Source organism: Apaloderma vittatum, unplaced genomic scaffold (genome assembly GCF_000703405.1).
Source record: "Apaloderma vittatum isolate BGI_N311 unplaced genomic scaffold, ASM70340v1 scaffold41764, whole genome shotgun sequence".
NCBI classification, from domain to species: domain Eukaryota; kingdom Metazoa; phylum Chordata; class Aves; order Trogoniformes; family Trogonidae; genus Apaloderma; species Apaloderma vittatum.
Window position 1 is genome coordinate 1 of NW_009715160.1, and position 11,451 is coordinate 11,451.

The 11,451-nt window shown below is 47.5% G+C and overlaps 1 protein-coding gene across 1 annotated transcript in view; it reads right to left on the reverse strand.

Moving 5' to 3' along the window:
• Window positions 1-4,222: 4,222 nt before the first annotated feature.
• The window catches only part of LOC104273610 (axin-1-like), a gene marked incomplete at its 3' end in the record, with an annotated part of 37,800 nt that continues 30,571 nt past the window's right edge, over window positions 4,223-11,451 (reverse strand). The window contains exon 5 of the mRNA XM_009868996.1: window positions 4,223-4,363. Coding sequence (XP_009867298.1) covers window positions 4,223-4,363 — 141 coding nt within the window. The remainder of the gene's footprint in view (window positions 4,364-11,451) is intronic.

The following is an 11,451-nucleotide window of genomic DNA, read 5'->3' on the forward strand; positions in this document are numbered from 1 at the left end:
ATATATATATATATATCAAAAAATCAAAACTTTTTTTTAGAGCACATCTACTTTTAAAATAAAACTTTCCCAAACTGTTTTCCCTTGTTTCATCACGTGATTTTCTTTAGCACCAGAAAGCTCTGCGCTGAAATGCAATGGGGGGGAGCACGAGTATTTCTATAATTTATTTAATGATAAAGCAATTGGTTTGCCATGGGGGAAAAGAAGGGTCTTCCTCTCTTCTCCAAACCGATCTGCAAGAGCGTCTGGTGAGCAGGGAGGTCCTTCTATGGCTCTGCAGTTGGACTCTTCTAACAAGGCCTGTCTTTGCTCCTTCAGAGAGAGCCTCCAAACCCAACCACTTCCAAGTTGGAAATCACCACCTGGGATCTTTTAAATTAAAAAGCTGTTAAATTTGTTCAAATATAGCAGAACTCGAGGTCATTCTGGATCACTGGCCATAGGAGCGACACGAAACAAATCCACAGCAAAACTGATGTTTTCTACCAATTACTCTTACGAAAGCAGCACCGTCACCGAGAGTCCTTTCTCACGTAAAGCAGGATGGGAAAAATTGCCAGGCATTTTGGCCAAAGGCCAGTCAGGCAAGGAATAACATTTAATCCACAAGGATTTTTGAAGAAGTAACCACCGTCCTAAACCTCTTTGCTTCAGGGAATGGCCATCCTGACTCTGGGGCAGGTTTGACTGGAACTGGGGAAGAATGAGCATCCCCCTGGAGCATCCCTCCGGCCAAGGCCGCAGCACCGAGGGCTTCCTGAGCGCCTGGGGGAATGCAAAGCTGTTCTCCCAACCAAGGTAAGCCAGGACGTGTGGTAAGACGCAGAAGAAAGAGTATTTTTGTTTAGTTGAACCAGCTAAAGAAGACACTTACCTCTAGTTCACCCATTTCCTGCAGAAGTAAAGACAGAGACCTAGGGCGTTTCTGCATCTGAGTTGGAACATCACACGGTAATTTAATGCTTTTCAGCTTCTGCCTGTCACCTCCCTACCCAGATCTGCCTTAATTGCCCTGGAGCATCTCTGTTGTGACGATTCCTCCCACCCGGAGGCCGTCTTTTGCAGGAAAGACTCTACTGGACCCAGAAAGATGCTCTCCATACTCAGAAAGATGCTCTCCATACTCAGGGGCTATCTGAGACAGCAAGAGCACCCAGGACTGCACTGTAAATGCTGCTGCAAGCCTGGGGCAGGCTCCGAGCAGCCCAAAGGACAGAGGCAGAGACCCAAAGTCCCGACTCACCACCGAACATGGGCGGAGAGTGACTCAGCCCCACCTGCAGCCATGGCACGCTCACCAGCCCAGCGCTCGCCGGAGCCTCTCGCCGTGTCCTCTCCGGACCTTGCCTCCACGCGAACCAGCTAAAACAACACAGCTGCTGCAGCGATTATAAAAACAGGTTTCAGCAGAGAGGACCGGAGCTGTTTTGCCTACAAGGGCAGAGGAATTCGTATGACACAGGAAGACTGAAAAATAATCAGCAGAGCGCAGGCATTTAAGAGCAATGTTTTTTAAGCCACTCGAAAAGCAAACCCCTTGAACAACAGGGACTGATAACACACTCGTTATATAAATTCAACCCATTACAATAACATTTAGCAGTGCTTGGAAAGACATCCTGTTGAAAGTTTGTCTTTTAGGCAAGCGTGCTTGTAGCTGGTACCACAGAAATGACTTCTGAAAACATTTGGTGAGCTGGGTGCTCCTGAAAAGCCCGTGCCTGCCCCCTCTCGCCCTAGCGCAGGGTCTGGATGGTCAGAGCATCGCCCAGGTCTTTGCACAGTTGGGCTCATCCAAACCCGGCTTCACTGTGATCAATACAATATCCAAGCTTGGAAGGGGACTGGTGACAGCTGCAATACCTCTGAGGACAAGCAACTGCTCAGCGTGTCCGCCTTCTCCACTGCCATGACTTGGCCAAGCCTGGAAGAGCACGCCTCGCATCAAGGCATGCTCTCTGCGCACCCGCCTGCCTTCTGGGTTTATTAGCACTCCTCAATTAGCTGACGTCTGCATCCTGATTGTCCGGACACATTCTCCCCTGATGGAGGGTCACTGAGGTTTCCGCCTTGGGATCACACCCCGTTCACGCGCTGCCTTGGAGCAGAAGCCAGATTTCTTCATTATTGAGCTTGACTGCTGTATGTAAACAGCACACAGAGGGAAGAACCTCGCTCATCAGCAGACGAGGCTTTTATTGCCATTTTCCTCAGAGGAGGCCTGAATTCAAAGCACCGAGACATGCAAGTCTTGTCAAGCAGCAGGAGTCCCCTCTTTAACTTGCGTCTGGTTGTTCTTCATTTTTGCTGCCTTGAGCAATTCTGCAAAAATTCCTTTGAAACTCGGGAGGCAGATAGGTTCAGCAACGCCATGCAAAAACCAAACAAAACCCGGCACTGGAGTTTTAAAGCATGTAATGAAGTGCAAGTGCTGAAAACAGACAGAGCCTTTGTAAGCCAAAGGTCAGGGCTGTACATTCAGAATTCCAATCTGGGGATCAGTCAGCACGCATCCAGCTTGAGATGCACCGAAAGAAAGCTCGCAGGTTTAGCCTTGTGATTTTTGAGACTTAAAACAAACCACTGAGATCAGGTTATTAGCAGAAGGCAGTGCACGTATCAGTGGTAAAGTCCTAGAAGCAGCCTACGGAGGGCAGAGGAGGGATAAAATGCCTAAAGGACAAGGGAGCAAAGCAGAAAGAAGGCATAGGATGGTCAAATAGAAATTATTCTGCCCGTGAAAGAAATAAATTATGGCTACTGAAATAAAAATTAGGAGGGTGAAGAACTCTGGCAGAAATGATCACAACTTATTGCAAGTATAATCATCAGCGCAACCCCACGAGCCCGCTGGACCAGTGGAAAAAAGTGCTAAAAGCTAATTAATTTTGAAGAGTTCTTACATCTGTCTCTCCCGATAGCAAGAAGTTACATGACCCCTGCTAGCTTCAGAGTACTCCTCCATATAAATTGATGAATATGAAGAATCGCACAAGGATGTGGCCAAGCAGCTGGATTTGTATCTAACAGAGCCTTTAATTAGCAGTCCTCTCCAGCGTTCTGTCCCAGGGGCATCCTCCGCCTCCCAGAGCCCTTTGGCCAAGGTTTGCCTCCCCGGCTTTGCAGCACGCCGTGGGTAAGGTGCAAGGAGCTGGTGCCAGGGAGCAGAGGGAACTCAAGAGCTGCTCCAAAATGGCTCCAAGCCTCTGCTGGGCTGGAGACAAGCGCGCTACCGGCTGGGGGGGGAGCGACATGGAAGCCCCCTTCCCATGCGGCACGTTTGTCAGCTCGCGGTACTCACCGGGGGCAGGTGGGGAACCAACACAGCACCCATTAAAAACATCCGTGACACAGGCTGGAAAGCTTCTCCAGCAAGGTCTGACAGCTCCTGACATTTACGGTGACACTAAAAGAGCCTCCTGGAGGACTCTGTGGTTACAGCACTGCCATTAATAAAACTCCCCCCTAATTCTGTAAACCCGTCACCTTTCGCTTGAAGAATCAAAGGGTTTCTGCTCTATAGAAAGACACTTTGCATTCATACTACTAAAAACCAGAACAAACATTGAAAATTTTCCTAAAATCCCTTTTTTTCCGCCACAGAGATGCAGTCACAACCAAATCTCGTAATTTCTTTTTCCTCCCTTTGCAGACCATCTTTAAGGAAGGTAAGATACAGGATGTTGCCCTGAGGGTCAGAACCAGAAAAAAGCAGAAAAGATTTGGCAGGGGCTTATCAGTACAAGCTGTGTTAAAAGTGCAGTGGTCATCAGACTGTAGAGCAACTGCAGACTGAGCGCAGTTCGGCAGCAAAAAAACCTCAAGAGAAGTACCCAGGTACGTAGAAAGCTCCGTCTGACATTCAAAAGATGCTGTATCTCAAATCACTTCCTAAAAAGCCACCAACATTTCCAGTGCTTCATGCACCTGGCAAAAAATACCACAGGAACTCTGTCTGAGCATCCTTGATTTCCCATCATTTGAGTTCACTCAAAGCATTTGATGTTGCAAATGTTCCCAAGACCAGCAAGGCTGAGTAGGCTGCACAGCGACAGAACAACCCCGCGTGAAAAGGAAGTGACAATGGCCATGACCTCGCTCTAGTTAGATATTGCCCCCAACACCAGCTGTGGCAAAGCCTCCCCCAGACTAACATGACAGCAGTGCCACCACTAAGGAAGCCAACACGCTACTGTCCCACCAGACTGAAGGTACTTACACGCTGCTGTCTGTCAGAGACATCGTATCCGCGTCACTGGACATGCTCTGCTGCTCGCTGTCGTTGGCACTGGTCGCTGGTGCCAAAGCGTAGCCCGTGTTGACATAGTAAGGGTTAACAGGCTCTCTCCATGACCCATGCCTGCAAGAAAAACGAGAGAGTCAAATTAGAAGGACACAACCTTGACCATCCTCTGCATTGTTACGCAGAAGGACTCTGCCTGGAGCCCCAGCATCGGTGACAGGCTACAGAATAAGCTAAAGTCGCACTCACAGAACCATGAACAATTTGACTCCTAACGGGAAGCAAAAGGGAATTCACGGAGTAATGAAGATGATACTGTTAGAGATGAAGAAGGGAGGGAACAAGACTATATGGGAGAGGTCCAGTTCCTGTCAGGATTTATGGTGTCCATGGGCTAACTGCTTAGCACTGTCATTCCACAAGCAAGGGAGAACATCTACAAATCAATACCCAGATAATAAGGCAGAATTTTTCTTAGCCAGAACAGGATCCTACTCTTTCAACAGTGAGGGATGTGTAGCATAGCTCATCCACTCTACGCTTGCTTTTCCACCCCTCTTTACTCCAACATGTTTGCCAAGGGAGGGAGGTAAAGCGAGAAGTGGCTTTTGCTTACAACACAGCACCTAAAGCCGACCTCGAATGCCACAGTCGGGTACATCAAACACTTGCAAATTCCACCAGGAAGGACCATCTAATCACGTCGGCTTTTCCACTGGACAATCTGTTCATGGATCTACAGAGGCCAGTTTGTACACAACCACATGCCTTGTCCTGCAGACAGGTTATTCAAGTACACGTGCGAGCAGGCCAACCCCTTTCTCTTCAGCAAAGTGCCGGGAAGAAAGACTGACTTGGGAAGCGAGTTCTTCGCTTGGGAGGAGACCTGCAGTAACGGTGAAGGAGCCTGTGAAACAAGAGTCAGGAGCTGCTTCACACTGACTCTGCCACCGGCACTGAGGAGCTACTGCTGCCAACGTGCCTCCAGCTCTGCTACACCGCAGGGCAGGCAGGTCATGCAGGCACCTTCTTGTCACTGCAAGTCATTTTCCAAGTTGCCAGGAAGAGGAAGAAGCTGAAACGTTCACACCAGCACAGCATCGTTTAACCCACCACTCTCCCTGCCTACCCCTCTGCATGAAGAGCAGCCTTTGTAAGGTATCTCCGAGCTGATGAATCCTCAGGTTTTCCAAGCTCTGTTACCAGCTCTGAAAATCCTGTTTTAATTCAGATCACGAAACCCATCAGCAGGATCTTTTATTTAGCAGCTCAGTAACTAGTACCTAGCTGATGTGGTTTGTAATGGACCTTGAGCAAGTGCCTCCAAGGAAGACACAGCACGCAATTTGTGCTTTTCTCACCGCAGTGGTCAGAGTCCTGCAGACAAGAGAGAACAGTCCCTGCCCTGATGAGTTTACATTTAGATAAGACAAGGAAACCCATAAGAAACGCACAGATGGAAGGATCAGAGGGGAGGAAGACACAGAACTGACTTTGCAATACGAAGGGTCATGGATGCTCACTGGTCACTAATTAAAAATCATTTGGTTTATGCCCATTATGCAGTCAGAGGAAACTGGTATTTTGCTTGCTACACACCAACACGAACTCCAAGCTATTTCTCTTTGGATGACGAAGCTCAGGGTAGTTGCAGAGTGGTGCAAGGAGCATTGAAAACCCAGTCAGCTGAGGTTTTTCACGACTGTTTGAGGGAAAGGGAGCCTCGTGAGATTTCTGCACGCTCGGGTGTTTGGCTGTGAAAGCTTATGGGTGCCTTGGGATGGCGAGTCACCACGGACATCTTCTGGCACACAGATTTCCTGCCTGTCCCTGTAAATGTGCACTGGAGCAACCGCATTTCTATATTCCATCAGATTTCAGAACAGCTTTCTAGGGCAAATATTTAATGCCGGAAATAACACGAACAAGTTCACCCTAAAACCAACATATAATAAGTGAAAATCTGACCAGCCTCCCTTCACCAGCTCTCCCCTTGCGTAACGGTCAGTTCTCAACATTAAAGGAGTGCTGTGCAGTGCAACCCTCCTGGCAAATCCGATACGACAGTTGTGTGATGGAGGCCGATGCTCCTTCTTAAATTGAGGCAGGAATGATGGATAGCCCAGGCCTTCCCTGCAGGCAAAGAGAAGGGTGTTTTTTGGATAACCCAATTAAAATGTTGCACGGATTTCTAGCAGGCCTTCTGCCAGGACGCTCTGGAAGAGGCAAGGATCACTCTAGCAGCGTATTTAGAAAGCACCACGATAGAATAAAATGCACGGATCAGTCATTTTCTCTTTTGTGTCTGCTGATACAGAGACAGAGCAGCAGACAACATCTGAAAAGTTCGCTGCGTATGGATCCGAGATGGCTTAAGGAACCAAGAGTGAGCAGAGGGGTGCCGGGTGGTCCCCGGCCCCTCCGGAGGAGTTGGGATGGATGGGCTCTCCTGCAGCGCTCCACGGCTGTGGGCTTCCCGCTGAGGATGCAGGCAGGAGTTTGGTCACAACTGTTGTGTTTAGCTAAAATTACACACTTAAGCCTGTATACAACAGGGATTACTTCCATTTTAGCTCTGCCTCTAATACATCAATGCAAATGTAAACTTTTGGTAAGCGTAAGGAGATGGAAAGGGTATAGGATTTCAAAGCAATCATAACAGGTTACATTACTTTTGAGGAATCCATCTGTATTCAATCCTTCTCCTAATGTTCCCTCTCCCTGACAACTCTCTTCAGCTGGCTCGTATCACTATTTGAATGTTTTGTGCCGTGCCTCTGAAGAACGCTTTCAACATCTATTAGGAGGGAAACATTAAAGGAACACGGAGTCTAACAAAAAAAAATGGTCACTTCTGATCTGGGAGGGGAGGCTGCTTTAAAAGGGATACAGGCACACTCAGAGCGATTTGAAATGTCAGCTAAAAACCTCACATACCGAGCTCTCCGTGCTGATAAGGGCGATAAAAGGGAAGGTGAGCATTTAAAGTTAGACTTCACAACAATTCCTGCAGACTTCCGGAATTTTATTCTATTTTTTTTAGACAGAAAGAGCAATGAACGTTTTTGAAATGAACACAAAACGTTTCACACATGGCAGAAATAAAGCTGCGCGTCTCTTCTGCAGCTCTCAATTGCTCAACCCTCAAAATAATCACATGGGGAACTATTATAATAGAGATCACAGCGACCCAAGTAAGTCAACCTGACCAGCTGCCTTTTCTTTGCATAAAGCCCTCTGTTGATTGCCGTAAATTCTGTTAACACTGACAAGGGCCAAAACTGTTGTAGAACACCAGTAATCATCTCCTCAGGGCTTCCTTCTACCTGTTCAGAGTTTATTTTGCACGTCGTCCTGGCTGCGTCCTGTCCCCAAACCTCCCACTCCTCCACCCAAGACCAGCACATAGCATTTTGAATGTCAGCACCGTCACATTTTGAGGCTTCAATGTCAGTGAGGAGAGAGGTGAGTCCTCTTCTGCCCTCTTGCCCTACCTGAAGTTGCCACGGTGCCCCATGTCCCTAAGGACATCCTTTCCCTTCCAGCCTGGGATCCCCAGTCTCCTTCAGACAACTTCACCTGATGGTTGTTTCAATTTTAAATCAAAGGTGCAAAGTCCCTCATTTTTGCCAAATATGCCACTCTTTGCTCCTCAGCAGTTACGTACCTCCTTCGTTGCTGTTCTTTATCTAGCATGGAAAAAAACCCAAATCACCAAAAGGCACGAAGGAAGCTTCCTTAGAGATGAAAGGCCTCTCGGTAAGTAATTTCTGTAGAATTTAAATTTTCACTGGAGGGAATCAATCGCACAAAGCTCTACCGACAGGTCTGAGAGACCTGACCTTCCCAAGTCTGCTGGTATTTCCAGTGGGGCTGGAGCAGCTCCCAGTCTGACAGGGAAGCGGATCAAGCCCATCAGTTTTCATTGCTACCATTTTCTCCAGCTCTAGCATGGAATTTTTATGCCACTGACACTTTCTGGAAGAAAACTTTTACTCAGAATGTGACAGAATCCAGGCAGGCTGCCAGTGCTCTTCTGGCAAAGGTGCTCCCACCTGCCCGAGCCCAAGGTAAGCGCAGCTCCAGTGCCCCTGGCAGCATGGTGAGGCACCTCCAAACCCCGGCAACGTCAAGGAAGCAGCTGTTTGAGATACTACATTAATAAGCCCAAGAGATAAAAGACTCATGAAGCTGAAAACCACAAAAACCTCACGATTCCTCCTTTCCCCTTTCAGTGGGTGCCACTTGAGCTGAAGGACGGTGCCCAGAGAGCACAGCCCAGGGCTGCGGCGCAATGAGACCCAGTTTACAGAGTCGTCGTGTTGCCACCCTGCTTTTTCACACCAACTTCTGAGAACTTAGTTCAAACTTTTACAGTCCTGTGTTTTTGAAGACGACTAGTTCCAGAAGTACATTTGCAGGGTGAAACCAGCACCAAGCACTATTCTGTGTCTGTGGTCATTTTGCCTTCGTGACTGGGAGGACGCAGTCTAATGCCGAGACATCCTTCCAGCTGATTATTTCGACATCTTCCATTTATTCAGTGCAAAAAATATAACGTTTCCATTTAAAAAGTTACCTATTTCCATCCAAAAAAGCCAAAATATTCCAAAATAACAGCTCGCTGTGTCTCTGGCCGGCCAGACACAATCAGAGCTCTCTCATTTCCCATACTGGCATCTACCAACAAGTGTGTGACTGTCACAGCCTTCATGCAATACCACATTCCGTTATCACAACCAGCCAATCAAATTGAAAGGGGCTCATGTTAGCTTATGATGTACAAGCCGAAGCAAATCCCTTCAGCATGGGCTGACAAGAGTGTCTGAGCAGCAGGGTCACCTTTAAACAAGGGATTAGAACAGCATCCACCAAAAGTCTGTCTGACCAGATTACATCAATCTACCACCTGGACAGAGAAGTCTCGTTTTCTTCTCCATGGTCCCAATAACCATCCCAAAAGCTGCACCATACTGGGTATAAAACTGTCAGAAAGGCCCCAAAGCTTTGTCAGTGTTCCTCAATACATCATCGTGGGTATGTTTTAGAGCTAAGACCAAAATGTCTATGAAGATGCGAACCTGAAAAGCTTTACTCCTCCGTGGCTTGAACCTGCACTGAAGACGCAAAGGCTGCTCAAGAGGTTAAAATTGGGATTTAGCTGATAATTTGATTGCAGATCCCGGGGTTGCTCCACTTAAAACTCTTCCCAATTACTCTGGGTACTCAGACACTGCTGTGGATCTCAACTTTATCGCTGCCAATGTCAAGGCAATCACATGTGTTCTAGGCAAGGGCAGCTTCTTCAAAGATCACATCAATTCTGGACAAGTTAATCTGTTCTTTGAGGTCTCCAGATGGCTCTTGCCAAGAAAGTTCACTTCCAGCCCTGCAGCCGGCGAGCACAGCGGCCTCAGCGCTCTGCAGAGCATTACAAAGGAACCAGATCAAAGTTGCGTCTTACAAAAAAATGAAATCTGAAGTTTGAAAAGCAACAGCAGCCTGTCACTTGTAGGCTTAAAGACGACTTCTGCATGCTCCAGCTATCAGGGAATTTATGATTACAGCCTGGCTTTTAAAAGCTGATGAAAAAAACGCTGCTCTTTAGCGCTCCTTGCCTTTGCAAATCTGTATCTTCTTCCGTGCTTATTCATCCTCCCACGCTGGAGGAAGAAGAGAAATAAATAAAAATGTAACTAAAAGTACAGATAAGGGCTCCTCTTCTCTTTTATTCTAAGGCATTCAATTCCATTTAAGGACTACAGGGAGATTATTTTATAGGGAGCTTCAGCAATTATTGTGAAATATTAAAGTACAGTTACAAAAGCTAAATCCAAGATCTACAAGTCTGAGTTTCCAGTTTCTCACTCCTTTGCCTTTACCAAGGACACACTGCATCACAGGCAGGACTAAGGTACAGAAGATGCATTAACTGAAACCAGTACTTTAGATCACGGGATACAGCAAGGTAGGTGAGAAAAGTGGTTTAGAATTTGTCAGAACCTCAGAAGTTGAAATATAGGAAATAAATTATTTGTCTTAGGAGTCAAATAAAGACTAGATAGGCTAAATATTGTGGCTGTACTGCCCTATCGCCATCGTAACCTTCCCAGGGAAGGCTTTCAGGCAACAGGATGCAGCCATGGTGTGTGTTCCGTGGAAACTGAAGAGCAAGTCCCTCAAGATTTCATCTGACTGCGCGCCTACAAATCAGCCCTCCCAGCTCAGTTGTGGCCCAGTGCAATACTACGTTTTGTCCACTAGTTACAGTCTTAAAACTGTAATAATCCATTTCTGACACACAACAAAGAAGTCCTTCCTAAAAACAATGCACGTCTTCCCTAGACTAAGACCAAACCCCTCATTTATTTAATAGCTCAATGCACAAGAAATGAATTGAAATAAAGGAGGAAAAATGGGCAACACAATGTCTGCACATCAACTAACTGGATCATCTTCCTGAGATAAAGCGAACGTCACAGAACCTTAACAATAACAGGTACCTGCTTAGACTCATCTCGACATATTAGTCTGAATTTACACCATAACATAGGTTTTATTATTTTTTTTTAAATGATGACATGACTAATATGAATCCTTATCCATTGTGAAAGGCTGATATCAAAATACATCCTGAGGGCAGTGAGAGGACCTCAACCCTGAGGACCAAACCCTGCTGACACCTCCAGAACAGAGAGGTCCTGCCCGGGATCACACGCATAAGGAGCAATGTCAGAAGAGAAGCACCCGGACGCTTTACGGTCACGTTGAGTACTAAAATAAACACAAATCTTGACAAATCACAGGGCCTCTCTACATGATCTTTGCAGCGTGCCCAGGAGCTCAGGTTCCCACCCCCGGGCAGGGGATGCTACGCTCCCAGCATGCTCCAGCTGCCCCAGGGTTTGGGTGGGAGCCCCCCCCCATAAATCAGTGGGACCCCCACTCTTGACCCTCCCACTGTGCCCTCCCCGGCTGGGCAGGCTCGTGAGCTCGGCCACGGGCACCGAGGGCTGGTAGCGCCACCTCCTTCCCCCTGCTTAAACGGAGAGCTGGGCAAAATTGAGCAACTGGCTGGCAGGTGACACCTTTCCACTCTGCTAACCAGCTCCTCGGACTGGAGCGACATCTACGACTGGAGCCTCATCGATGTTCAGAGCTCTCCGCGTCACGCCAGGCGAGAGACCACCCGTTCCTTCCTGCCG